At 35.7% G+C, this 15,447-nt stretch overlaps 1 protein-coding gene across 1 annotated transcript; it reads right to left on the bottom strand.

The window, feature by feature from the left end:
- Positions 1–2,044: 2,044 nt before the first annotated feature.
- Positions 2,045–10,976, bottom strand: LOC105047618 (F-box protein SKIP8). Its single transcript, XM_010926615.3, is given in 4 exon segments — positions 2,045–2,527; positions 4,655–4,851; positions 10,335–10,703; positions 10,705–10,976. Coding segments are annotated over 4 exon segments (873 nt in total). The 5' UTR covers positions 10,738–10,976; the 3' UTR covers positions 2,045–2,253.
- Between the last annotated feature and the right edge of the window lie 4,471 nt (positions 10,977–15,447).

Genomic DNA, 15,447 nt, shown 5'->3' with positions numbered 1-15,447 from the left:
ACCACACTCGGACGACCTGAGTTTAACATTTTGAGAGCAGTGATTTCGATATACCATTTGTTAGTCCGATTTCCGACAAAATATAGAGTCGGAGAGATGCGTGGAGATCAACAACTCGTCCGACGTTGCTTCCTTATCTCCACTCAAAATAATAAACCTGAAGACTCTTTGCCTGTTGATAAATTGGACCAAAGAGAAAATCAAGAAAGGAGTGAACCAGCTAAAGAACTGATTTTCATTCCGTTAAAAGAAGAAGATCCCGAAAAAATGATCCGAATTGAATCACAATTATCCGTCTGAAAACAAACCTCAGGAAGCTGCATTGCATAAAAAATGGCTCTTAAAGGGATAGAACCTTTATAGATGAAGGAGCAGAATATAGGGGCTGATGTGGGGATTAGTTTTGTACTCCACCAACATTTGATCTCAGGTTACTAGATTCAAAGTCCAATGTCCTAACCACTAGACCATGGAAGCACATAAAAATCAATTTTCATCCACATTATTTTCTATAAATACTAGTACGCTGAATCCAAACACTCTCTGAAATAGGTCAATCCATGATGATTGATACTTGTATATTATTACAAGGTAATGTTAGCTTAAACTATATTGACATGAATTATGACCAAGCATTTGCATTATCATTGCTCAAGTACGATGGGTTTTCAATTGAGCAAAAAATTGATACCAAATTCTACATTTTTTGGGTCACCATGATCCTTTTCATCAAACCAACATGATCATTTTGATCCTGTGAAATAGAAAATTGATCTAACCAAGCCCAGCAACTCACTTTGTAATGAGTCGCACACATAGGAAGAATGAAATCGACTGACTTGATAAACAAGAGGGTCATGGGAATTCACACAACCAAAACATATGGTCTACACGTCATGCCATTCTGAACAAGCAATTCAGATTACCATGAGTATAAATCTAGTCAATGAGAATCAAGATAACTCAGGAGCATCTATATTGCGATGTTGCGAACAAAATGATCTGGAAATTATCAAATTCTAACTTCTTAAAGAGTGCCATAGAAGTCACCAAGTGCTCCTTTTTTTATCATTCAAACAGAACTCATAAGTGCCATCATACTTGATTTGGCAACCATTCTGCTCATAAGAAACTGTTTGGGTTGACAACATTTGACAAAGGTGATTTGCCCAGGGAAGGAATCAACAAAAGCAGCAACAATCTGAGAAAGAAGGAATGGTTGACATCGCAGAAGGAAATCAATTATCCTTTCATGCGAAAGATACAACCCAATCCAAAAGTGAGAGTACCAAAGAGGATACTCAAGGTCATTCAAGAACGTTTGGATCGAGGGATGCAAGAAACAGAAGTGGAAGAAGTCAAATGTTAAGTATAATCAAACTCCAGTCATCATGAGGTCAGAACCGAACTCATAGCCACTCAATTCCCAGCATCAAACCAGAAATCTTTGTAATAGCAAAAGAAATGGAATGCATAAATAATGATGCTAGATGATCCAAATTAGCCTTATTATTAAAGTAGTAAGGGTTCCGGACTGAATTAAAGGCTAAAAGTGTCAAGACCACGTTAGGTTACGCATAGGGGAAGTCCTTTAGACGATATGGAGCATACCATCACTAACATAGGTCAACTACGAGCATAATGTACACCAGAAGATTAAGAACAGAATTAGCAATGGCTACATGGAACCCAGCAGCATAGAGACAGCACATCAGCTACTCCAAGAAATAACCTCACTCCTCAACCTCTCATCAGCTACGCATGAACATGCTAAGGCTACCCTTGGTGCCTAGCGCAGCTTGTCCCTATAAGTAATAAAATTACTGAAAGTGACTGAATATATGATTAGTCACACATAAATCAACTGATAGTAAATTACCATAAAACTTGAACCAGTACAATGAGGCATGGAATTCTCATCAAATGTTTTCAATTGATTGGCTCACAAAATCCACCTGTCCAAGTGTACGACCACGTTGCTATCTATACAAAGAAATAAGAGCTCCTCCTGTCCAAAATCATCTCAGGATGAAATGAAAAAAAGTTCAAAGAAATAAAAGAATATATTATGGCCTTTGGACAGAAAACAGATGACAAATATATATTAACAGTCTAGACAGGTGAGGTTACAAAAAACTTCCAATGGTGAAATGGGAAAAAAATCATAAGGAAATTTAAACTGAAGAGAAAAAAAAGAAGCCAGAGCTTTTGCCACATTCAGATGTATTGCAATTGCTGTATTTCCTATCCGCTTCAACCTAAAAGATTGTGGGGTCCTGGATCCCCATCCATGAGCATTACTGAACTGTGATGGTGAACCATGTACCACCGCTTGTTGTGAAACTCATAGATATTGGTCACATGGAATGGCCCTGAGTCCAGATCAACATAAGCTTTCATAGTAATCCATGCCATGTCACTGAGCACACGAGCTCGTACATTCCGTATCTGAAAGGTAACACCTTGACCACCCCCTCCTTGAGCCCAATTGAATGCAAGAGCCCAACTGTCAATCACTGCAGTATACCTATAAAATGAAACATTTTATTTTATGTGCTTAGAAGGAAGATAATAAACAATTTGCAAGGGAGAACAAAAGTAAAATCAGTGCTCTATGCTGTAATATGACATTGATTCCCATTCCACTAGCCATGTTGATAGACAATTTACAAAATGCCTTGAAGCATGAAGCTGAAGGCATGAGCAACCATTCCATGTGCAATCATCTATGTGCACCATAAACAACCAAAAGAGCATAAGCAGCAACAGAAGTACTAAAGCATTGCAATCAAATGGTTGCAGATATCCAACATGCTAAGCAATCCATGGAATTGCAGATACCTGATGATTGGTCTAGACAGCACTAATGCAGAGTGACCAAAAAAATGTCCCCAGTCAGAGCACTGTATACTTTGTCACCTTGACATATATACTATTATTTGGTGCACATATGTTGCTTTGCAGTCCAACCTGACATAAACTAATGAAGTATGCATATATATATATATATAAAAAAGATAGAAAGCAGTCAAGGCTCACCGATTAATAATGATCAAGAGGAATGAAGGAAAACAAAAGGGAGTTATTTACTCTGAGTTATAACTTTCGTACTTACAAGGAGGTTTGCAAATTATCAGTACACAGAAATGAAAGTTAATGTATAACTCAACTGAAAATTTACATGAAAGGTCAAAACTTAAAACAGTTTGGCTAAATCTGATAATCTCTATAATCAAAATTGCTACATGTTTCAAACACAATGGAAATTCAATTAACCTAATGTGAAAGAAAGATAATCCAATCAAAATGGTGTCTACATCCATTCAGGCCATAGTTGCTACTATTTTAAAGCAACTTCAAAACAAAACATGTCATAGATCCAGGATAAACCACTTGCCTTCTAATCCGAACCCTTATACACTCCATGTTATGATTCTTCTCAACAAATCTTCAGAATCAGCCAATATAGCCACATAAAAGTTGCACATATTTAAATATTACTTAGAAATTTAGTCAACATTTTACTTATAAATTTAAATATTACTTAGAAAGAAGATCCACCTAGTCACCATCTTTTGGATAGTAAGGATAAAGAAAAGGTGGAAAATTGATCAAGCTCAAAGCACTGTTCAAGCATCAAAGATGTTTTGTTAAGATTTTCATCATCAGTACTCCTACCAGACACGAGAATCTGACACAACCAAATATGGATTGAAATATATGATGATGTACTAGTTCACAGTTTATCACAATCAAACAGAAGCTTATTTATCTACTAAACAAGGTATGGTAAATGAAAAACAAAAATCAGAATAATGCTTAGTAAGGTATCTACATTCATTTCACAATTTTCAGATGTAAACTAATAATCAGGTTATTAGAAATTCAAAGTGTGGGTTATAAAAAGGAACTAGGTCACTATACTAGGAATTAACATATGTCCTTCACATATAATTAATTTGTTTATCCAGCAAGAAATTTAGACATTCATTTGTTTATCCAGCAAGAAATTTAGACATTCAGCTATGTTAACTGAATACCATGATGTGAATAGATTAAGCAGAAAGAGAATCTTCGGATCAAGAATGCATTTAACATAAAACTCAGAATCAGTTATATCATTTACCACACTTCCTCAACAACAAAAGAAAGGAATCCAAATAGATAAGGATTGTTCTTTATACCTTTTATCCTATGGTGATCAAAGAATAAACTAACAGCAAAAAAGATGAATGTCAAATATGTCATCTTCGTGTTAAGGGCATGGTTGGTGTTGCTTCTGCTTTTTAGAACGTTATTCTTACAAAATGAGAAGCCAGAAGCTAGGTTTTCTAGCCTATCCTAAAAGCATTCCCTTTTTTTTTTTCTTGTGGAAGCATTTTTTTCAGGTATTGTTACAAAGCACTTATTTTCTAGGAAGCACTTTTTTGCTTCAAAAGTTACAAAAGTATTTTTTTCTTAAGCAATGCCAAACACATCCTAAAGCTTGGTCTTACTCAGGCTCTTGGCATATATATAATTGTCAATGTTTTAAGTATGTTAACAAAGACCATATCAGAATGGAATATTTCAAGAAAGAACAGTTGCATTGTTTCCTAATTTCACCATAAGTTGTTATATAACAATCTTTGTGAAGATCGTGTTCAGATCATACCCCATAAATAACTCTCCAGAGCCATGTATGCACTGCACATAGTCTGCATTAAGCCAAAAGCGACTCATTGCTGGTAGAGATCCTTCTCTAATGATGTTATAAAACTCTGCATTGACATTAATAATGGCCTTGGTAGCAGCATAATAAGACTTCCATCCATTAACTGGGGTGATGCTGTCCTGTTCCACTGTGAAGTCCTACAAGATAACTATTAGCCATTTAGACTATAAGTTTTTCTGGACACCTGAGACATTAAGATACCAAATAAGAAGTATATGATGGATCTTGGTATTGCACCAAACAAGTATAACAGGACATAATGAACTTGTAGCCATGTAAACAAACACAGAGCAAGTGTTAAGAATGATTTCATAATAATTCAGATTATAACAGGAAAGGTAATAAATGTACAGGAAATCATCAGAAGGATTCTCAACGTCAAAGGAAAGTATGACAACATCTATAGGAAAAGACTCAAAATGCAACACAAGTATTTCAAGTTTTAAACATCATATCTCCTAGTATATACCAAAAAAACCCACACTGGAATTGCTAGGAGTCAACATTTGGTGTATTCTTCCTTCGAATGCATCATTTCACACAGTTTTCCATGCATTTTTCCTAAAATATATTTCAAGATCCATTCCATTAAAATCCAATTAGCACCTTTCTACATGTAAAACCCAAGTTGTTGAAGGGTGAAAATCCTTCATTACAACTGTTCCCCTTCAAAGAACTATGAATTCAAGTTCAGAATCCTTACTTAATGGTTCAAATCAAAATTCTAATCAGGGTCTCAGAGCTAAACAACTAATCTATTACTAAGATTTATTATCCAAGTTTTTTTCCCCTTGCCATATCCGACACTCAGAATCCATTGTCAGATTGAAACATTCATAATTTCATTCATATAACATATGCAATATAAGATACCATTCCACTTCCATGATTGAAAATGTTGACAAAATTAGCCCTGCTCACTGTCCTAGAAATTGCCGGAAACTATATTGTAGCCCAAATTACCAAATTTACTGAATGGGGGCCATGTGCCTATGAATCATTGATCATTGCCGGGTACAGAAAAAAAAAAAGGGCACAAAAACTGAATTAAAAAATGATAATTATTATAATAAAACTCGATTATTTTTTTAACGCACCATACATTCAATGTACCCATTCCACTGATACAAAATTGTACCATCACCATCATTTACCTCATCCGATCTTTCACACAGAACAATCTCAGGAATATAAGCCAAACACAAATTTTACCCTATCCTCTTGATTTGGGGCTGCAAGGGATCAAGTTGAGGCATAGGAGTTAGGAAAAACCTGTCAACCCAAACCTAACCCATTTATTAAATAGGTCAGAGATGAAAACTGAACCCTACCTGTTTCTTAAACAAGTAATCCAACCAGACATGCTTAACCCATTTAATAAACAAGTGGAGTCAGCTCTGGTACATAATGACTTGTTAACTAGATCAACATGGGTACTAATCCAAAAAATAAAAATATTTAAAATGGCTCTTAAACAGGTTAACAGGTTAGATGGATCTTAGATGGATTGCATTATAATCTTGTCAACTCAACTCAATTATTATACAGGTCAAATTCGATTAGACAGGTCACGACTCAAAACCTAAATCCCACCCATTTAATAAGCAGGTTTGTTAGGGCAACACACTTGCTACACAAAACCACTAACAAATCCAAACCCACTTATCTCAGGCCAGCTGCATGTCACGTTGGCAGGTCAAGTCATGGACTGACAACCCTACTCTTAATGCTAGTTGTACATACTTGACCTATTCATGAAGTCAACCTTCAACTGGGGCTCCAAATTTCCCCTTCTCATTGATAGCAACAGCATCATAATAACAGTATATCTAGGTGTCTAAACATGTACGCATATATAGAATAAGTGTGCATCTTTTCAGGTGAAAATGCACAACAATCCAAATGGTGTAGTAAACCTGTAAAACAAATAGTAGTTCCACTAAGACAAGAACAAAAATAACTAAGATATCTCTATCAAAGCAAATTTTCTATGGATAATGCTGGTTTTGAATCTTTTGACAATGATAGCAGCAGCTGTCAATAACATATTGAAAAGAAAACAGGCAAAAACAATACTCAACAACACATATGAAGGAATAGAAATATTAATAGCATGGATATGCACATTGGGCAGGCATGATCAGGTCCATGTAATCTTGTGCTCAACCCACAAAGCAAGATACTAACCCAAGTTCAAGACAACATATCCCTGGTTGCACATCTTCAACCCACACCTAGGCTGCTGTTTTGCAATGACGCTCAGGCTCCTATCAGTTTGTGCTGTCATCAGCTAGGGCAAGCAATCAATATGGCCAACCTTATGTTCAAAAGTGTTGAACAACACTGTTCCCAATGAAATAACTAATGAGGGAAAGGGAGAGAAGACCAACCAGAGCAAGTTAACCAGGTCCAAAGTTCTCAAGGAAATACTTCCTAAGCCTCCAACCTGAACCTCCCCCATTTGGATAAGGAATGTGACCACTGGGCCTTTGACTAGTCCACAATGGCATAACCGATAGAGGAGCGATCAGTTCTATGGGAATCACTTTCATGTTAAAGGGATTATATCATGCGACATGAATGATGTTGACATACAGTTTGTCAGTTCATCTAAAGCCCATAAATCAATGCTACCCAAAAAGAGTTAAAACATTCACTTCACACTAGAATGGATCTTGGACATGGAAAGGTGATGTTTAAACTTAGAATATGCATATTGACCATAACAAAAGCTAAAAAATAATTTCTGATTATAGATGTAGTTTTTTTTTTTTTTTTTTTATTTTAAAGTAATATAAAAGCGTGTTTCCTTCTGTTCTTTACCACTTGCAACAAGGATTTCCTCCTTCAATAAATTTACCAACATACATGTTGCTTCAGAGAGAGTTATTTCTAAAGGCTTGATCTTTTAGCAAGACTAAAGTATTTCATAACATGCCCATGCCGGTCAGAAGCAAGCATGATACATATCGAGCCACACTAATCACATGCCAGGTCTTAAACAAGATGGGTCCATGCTGGACTAGCATGCATCACCACAAACTGATACACAATATAACGAGGTACATAAATGTATACCATGCAAATATCTTGCTGATGACAGTATAGCAACATCAGCACACACCATACAGCAAAATACGTCATATAATAGCTTAATGTCTGTGAAGTTTTAAAGGGAGATGGAACATGGAATATTGATAGGAGAAGGGATGTGCTTAGTTTAAAGAAGATAAAAGGCATGAGTGGGGATTTTAGAAATATGAGTAAAGCTGATGATACAGAAGGAACAATGGAGTGAAATTAACCAGCCTGGTACTCTCTCTTAAAAATCAGATATATACAATTCTAGATCAATCATAATTTTAAGTTCCAAATAAACTGAATAACTAGTTCTCATAGACACCAAATTGACAAATAATCACAACTCATATAGACACAAAATTGTCTCTTGTTGGACCATGAATTAGTTGATTAGGTTTCATAGCTAGATGGCCTAAGCCCAAAACTGATGTCAAAAAACGATAAAACTACCTCAAGCTCTCAAAGATGATAACAGCTTGGACTACCAAAACTCCAATGGAACTGAGTAGGTTGTGTGCTAGGCCTACTCGACACATGTTCACAATAGGCTACATCATCACAAAGAGTTAGGATCATCAGCCAATATTGCCAACCATTACTTAACTAATAAACACATCTTTTCCAAAAAATTAAGTTTTCATTCTGCTCGGCATTTATTATTCATATCTTGAAGATGGATGCAGACGTGTAGTTTCCTGTACAAAATCTTGGTTTCCTTTATCTTAGTTTATATTCAATCAAGTACAACTGTTGAGTTTTTCTTGATTGTACCAGCTTAAATTGTATAACCAAAAAGTTTTAAATATTCATGTCTTTCTAGTTTTAACAAAAGGCCCATCTCTTCCACATTGTGTATGCTAAAGATGTGACACGATTCATATAGATTTGTTATAGCACATCCTCAACTTATGATAATATTGTAGTCCAGAAAGCATGACTTCATAGAGAACTAAAATTTGACATGCACAATGCAAGTGACTCAACGAAGTATATAATGAACAACCATGATCTTTTCAACCAATGAAATTTGCCTGACATTACAAGCATGTGACAAGGTCAAAAGTATCTGATGGGCACCTATTATCCTATTAACCACTAAAATGACGCAAGATAAGTGCAAGACATGATAATGCATCAAAGGATTGTTTCCTTTTTGGGGGGGGTGTGGGTTGCGGAGTGCATTCAGTGTTGCATTCAATGGGGCTATAATGTGATATGCCATGACACCAATTCATAAGACTTGGCTATTTATGTCACGTATGGTAATTGACAAAGTTCCACGCTTAGGATTGATAAACACATTTTTCTACAATAATTTCCATGAAATGTGTCATAAATCAGGAACGGATACAAATCAGCGTTAGCTGAGAATTCAAGTGGGAAAAAAAGAAGAAATACATGCATATGCAGACCGTAACTCAACAGACATTTTCTATTCATCAGTAAGAAATAACCAACAATGATTACCTGCATGGGTGTGGTTTAGGTCCACTAAAGTGGAAACTTAGTTCCACTATGGGCTCATCTACCATACATGGCAGACTTTGAGATTCAGAAGCACCATCACATGTTAACAGTATATGAAAATGTCCATTTCTGAATCTCAAAGCCCACTGTGTATAGCAGACAGGCCGAAACTGTACTCTAACCTGCATTATGCAGCAATCATTCATTTTTAGAGGATTGGTGAAAAGGCTTATTAGTATCATGAATTGACAAGAAAACACCCTCAGAGATACAAACAGCAATTCCAAAATAATATTGGACTTACCTACCAGACATCAGTCCATAAAGAAAGATAGTTTCGGTTTTTTTTTTTTTTTTAAATCTTTTTGGAAACTTTTGACTGGAAGAGTAGGGTTTCAATTTTTTAGTTTCAGTGTTGGGTCAAGAGAACCTTGAAGATAATAGAACTCCCAACTATTTATTCACATGAATAACCATTAAATGCAGTCAGCTACATTGGTCATGACATAATTTGTCATGCCTCAGCATCCCACTGCATCCCTGGTTAGCGTATTCTAGACAACAAATAACACTGCACCACAGGTTCCCTGGTTAGCGTATTCGAGACAACAACTAACACTGCACAATAGGTTACTTAGTTACTATAGTCTAGAGAACGAATAACACTTTCTCGAAGCCATCTGTATTATCATTCCTCCATAAGTAAAGCAATATTGTATACGAAATTCTGTATGAAAAATCGCCAAATAACACCTTGATGTTTCTTTAACACTGTTCAATTGAAAGAAGAGCCCCTTACTAAAGCAAGATCTTATATATTCGTGTCACCACAAACAGAGACTAAAGCAAGTGCTGGATTTAAAGCTGGTGTTAAAGATTACAAATTGACTTATTAACCCCCTGACTACGAACCAAAGATACTGAAATCACGGCAGCATTCCGAGTAACCCCTCAAGCTGGAATTCCGCTAGAGGAAGCAGGGCAGCGGTAGCCGCCGAATCTTCTACTGGTACATGGACAATATGAGAATCGGAACAGCACAGATAGACATAGCTGTTGGGGAAGGATATACCTTGTGATAGAGAGCTTTCCAGGCCCCATCATCGTTGGCAGCCCTCCTCATGGCGGAATTGGTCATGGAGAGGCGGCAGAGGCTAGTGTAGTCCAGGTAGCTGAGAGCGTGAGTGGTGATCTCCGGCACCAGCTGCTCCATCATCGAACCCCCAACCTGCCGCTCCGCCGTCGCGGTCCTCTTTTCGCCGCACATCGCCATCTCCCCGTTCGCCCGGGCAGTGCCGGAGTCCCCCCCACCGCCGCAGGAGCACACACACTTGCAGGACGACTTCTTGTTCTTGATCGCCTCGGCCTTCCTGAAGACCCCGCCGAAGGCCCAGAGCGCGCAGAGGCAGCACAGAGCTGTGGCTAAGGCGACGATCAGAAAAGGACCGGAGGGAGAAGGGGCAGGTGCCGTCCATCTAGAGGACATCAAGGGTTCGAACGGCATCAAACCCTAGGGAGGAGGAGAAGACAAGGATCGCATGAGAGGAAAAAAAAAAGACAAGCGAGAGAGGGATCTAAGGTTTTGATCGCCGTGGTGGGTTTTTTTGGGGGATTATTTTTCGTTTTCTTAGGACGGTTTGGTCGGTTTAGGGGGGAGGGGGACAGAGAGAGAGAGAGAATTCCACAGAACCCAAGCGCGCTAAGTTTGCTCTTCGTCCCTTCCGTTCGCTCTGTTTTTATTCAATCCGGATATCGGGTGACCGGTGCCATTCCTCCGTCCCGGGTCGCCTTTGGTGCGCTTAGCTCACAATTACCATCGGTTACCCGATTTCGTAAGCAAAGGGACACAGGAGGATAAGCATGTCCGCATATACCGCATAAAGAATTGTAAGAGACCTCTCGATCACCCGTCCGCGTCTGCGTGGGGGTGAAGTCACGGAGTTCGAACCGGAGGTTGGGCCAACGTACGGCAAATTGTATGCGGTGTGTTGGGTAGTCTCTGCAACTCAATATCTTCGTCGTCCTGGTTTATACTGGAACTAGTTTTAGGCCCGCACGCTGTGTGCAACTTTTAAATCATATCATTAATTATTTTTTAAAATTAATTATTTTTTAAATTAATAAATTAATATGATAAAATAATATCTATCTAAATTTTTGATATCAATCCATATTTTTAATTATAGATAAATTTTAATTATAAAAATATAATAATATCATATTTTAATCACATCATTTAATTCATATGTATGGGCTTCAATTCAGTCATTTAATATTATAATTTTTTTTATTTAATTTGATAATATTTTATAAATTTATTTTGATTTATATGACATTCATAGATGATAAATTGATGCTTATGTAGATAATTTAATCTGTAAACATATTTTCTCTCAATTTCTGCTTTCATATATATATATATATATATTAATATTAGATTTGATTTACTCGTGCTTTGACCAAAGAAGAAAAACTCGATATCCGGATAAAAAACACGGGAGTGGATACATTAGAGCTTCATCCTTGTTAGTTTGCGCTGTACTAATTATATATTTTATCACATGCAATGTGAGAGGCCACAAAATCAGTGTTGATTTTTTTTTTAGTTAGACTAGATCCATCATCAAACTAATAGACCAATCCAATCATAATGCAACACCGATAAAAAAGCTCCTAGTCACCACCAAGATGGTAGTTCAGCTCCAACAAAATAGGATCCTCATTTTTTCCTTCTCTTTCTTTTTTGTCCACATCTGGCCATTTTGCTTTATGATTGAACTAGTCCATCAACTTAATAGTGGATCTAATCTAATTAATATTTTTTTAAAAAAAATTAATTTCATATAACTCGATTAAAAACACTACAACAAAAAAAATCATTGACGACATTTTGAAGTACCAGTATAGATCAGAAAAAATGTCATAAATATTTTTAGTGGTATTTTTGTGATATTTTCTTATGTGCTGTTTTAAGATGATATTGGTAATTAATTATCGATATTTTTAAAAAAAATATTGATAAAAATTTTTGTTTTAACGACATATGTAAGTGTCTTAAAAATTTTAATGTCGGTATTTTTTATATGCCGATAAAAATTATCCAAAAATAAACTATATATTAGAGCAAGAGTAAAATTTAAACCAATAATCTTTTATTTAAATAGCAAACTCTTGATCACCAACCTATAACTTATATTATTAATATATAAATATAATTTATCTAACTTATTAACACACATTCACATCATTAAATAAATAATATTAAGAATATATATATATATATATATATATATATATATATATATATATATATATATACACACACACGTGTATAATAATATATTTTATGAGATCAATATAACTAAATCATGCTCTATATAATATTAATAATTTAAAATTTAATGATATATTTTTTAAAATTCTATAAATTATGATATTATTTACCAATATATTTTTTAAATACTATAAAATATAAATTTATTGTGATATTTATAATAAAATATCATAAAATATAAATTTATAGCGGTATTTAAAATAAAATATCATAAAATATAAATTTATAACTGTATTTATGATAAAATGCTGTTAATAAGAATATTTATTAAAAGATAGTAGTATTTTTATCAAAATATAATAAAAAAATTAATAATATATAATAAAAAAGTCATAAATAATTTATTATTTAAAATTATTTTTATTATAATAAGAATATAATTTATACGTAAGAATGTATGAAGATGAGAGGACGGGATTCACTGATGAATTCTCTCAATTTCATCGTGGAGGTGGTAAAGGAGCAAAGCCTTGCCTGCAAAGGTTGCCATCTCGTAGGGACCAAACTTGTACTCATGGACAATGACGTTGATGGAATGGATTGGACTTATGCAAGAAGAGACAAGTCGCCTAAAGTCAAGAAACTGCTCGAGCAGAACTTGACTCATGAAGACTGGTTCAGTTTTGTTGTTAGACAAGCACATGACACTTTATGGACATTGGTGGTTTCAAAGAAACACATGTTGCAGGGGATCCGAAGCTACTTTAGTTTTATATTAATTATAGATAAAAAAAATTACATATATTAATTTTTTTAATAAAATATTTTTTAAAAAATAAATTTGTAAGATTTCGTACGGTAATATGAAAGATCAAAATGAATAATATCTCTGTACGTAGGCATAAATCAATTATCCAATCTATCCGACTTTTTGATTCATGACCGCAACATTGACGTCGTCTGTGAGAGCACCTCCTGCTTATACATACTCTCTCTTGATTGGAAGGACTATGTTATAGTGTAGAGGAGGAGCTAAATTATGATATAGAGAGGATTTCTTTAGTCCCACATCAGTTATGAATCAAGAGAAAGTATGGTTTATATGAATTGAAACCTTTTCTTTCCTCACTAGGTGCTTTTGAAAGAATAAAATTAAAAGATCTTATACATGACTGCAATAGAATCTATAAATTTTATGCAAGATGTGAGGTCCGTATGATTATTTTGAGTGATGTAGTTGATAGACTAGGTGCAGTGTTCGGCAAACTTACCGAGCCATGCGCGTGCATGTATCAAACCTATCATAATGTTTGATTTTGAACATCAGTATTTAAGTAAATCAATGACCTACCATCTTTTTAAAGAAAATGTTCATGTGTTATTTGAAATTTTGATTGGTTGAGCTTGCGGCCTAGCTATACATTTTGTTATTAATATCAAACGAGAAGGAAGAACAATTTGTTTTGGCATTATCTAATAATAGTTGATAATAACCAAGTCATTTTTTTTCTTGAATTTTGAAAATGTAGACGAAGTGAATGGTGAAAGTTTGCATTTCCTTGGACGACATCACTAAAAGACTAGAGTCACTGGTCCCTTCGCTTTCAAGAAAGTGGTTGTGATCACTGAGCTAATGCTCACTTCACATGTTTTGTGTCAGTATTGAAATGCTGTTAAACCACGTACACTTATCTCCAGTAAATGGATCCTTATTCTCTTAGCAGCAGTGGATGAATCATCCATCAAGTACTGTTCAAAGTACTGCCCCACTAAGTGTTCATGTGGGAACAAAATAAAGCCACGGCAGCAGATCTCTTCAACCCCACAAAAAATCAGTCAAATTCCCCTCGGTGGGCAAAGGGTTTTTCCGTGCAACAAACCTCGGTCCAAAAGTTAATGCAACTGCTGTACAAAATCGTTTGGTTTTCTATGGTCAGGACCAGGTTGAACAGCGAGCGGGTTATCGACACGAGTCCAGCATATGATTGAATTCAGCTTCCTTCTTCATCTAAGGGAGGTGCCTTTAGATCTGTGCGGGTTCGAAGCCGTGATGGCATGTGACAGGTTCATCCGCGGAGCGGGTGTGGCTGAGGTCCTCCTCCTTTCCCCCGTTGCGATGTGCACTTCCTAAGGTGAGATTCCTGACGGTGGCCCAGTGATTGATTGGTACGTACTTCGTCCAAGCTGCCCTCGGTCGGCTCCTTGCGTCTGGATATTTGGATGGGTGAAAGTTGCAGCATATAAACCACAAGTCCTGGCGGATCATGGAAGACCGAGGAAACAAATTAAATGGGATATTAGCCAAGTAGTTTGCGCTTGGCGATTCTCTCTCTCTCTCTCTCTCTCTCTCTCTATATATATATATATATATGCTTCCACATATGCATGCCTTCACTTTGATAACACATTAATCCTTTTTATTTTTATTTTTTTAAATAGGTCACACAAATCATAATTATATGATATGAATACATTTAATAAAATTTAAAAATAAAATATTATAAAAATATAATAATATAGGCACATGATCAATCTACAGCAAATCTTCAAAACGCTTAGTAATAAAAGAGATAACTCAATCTATAGCTCTTGTTGTCTTTGGATAGATATGACTAGCTTAGAAAATAGTATAATTCATTGCAAAACAATAAATGTTTTGAATAAATGGATGTCCACCAACTGCATTAAACTGCCCATGGATGTGACCAGCCTTGGTAGCCAAGTCCCCTTACAAGTAGATGCACTTAGCCTAGCATTCTAATCCTATGCTGGATAATTTCATTCAAAACCCTTTCCAAGCAGCTGATAAGCATGACTAGTGAAGACCTAGACACACCAATCAGCACCGAATATGAGTGATTAACCTTTTCAGTTGAAACTGGGTGTATTTTTTTTAAAAAAAAAAAAAACC

Source organism: Elaeis guineensis, chromosome 6 (genome assembly GCF_000442705.2).
Source record: "Elaeis guineensis isolate ETL-2024a chromosome 6, EG11, whole genome shotgun sequence".
Taxonomy (NCBI): Eukaryota; Viridiplantae; Streptophyta; class Magnoliopsida; order Arecales; family Arecaceae; genus Elaeis; species Elaeis guineensis.
Note: the sequence above shows the minus strand (reverse complement) of the source record. Positions and strands in the feature narration are given on the sequence as shown.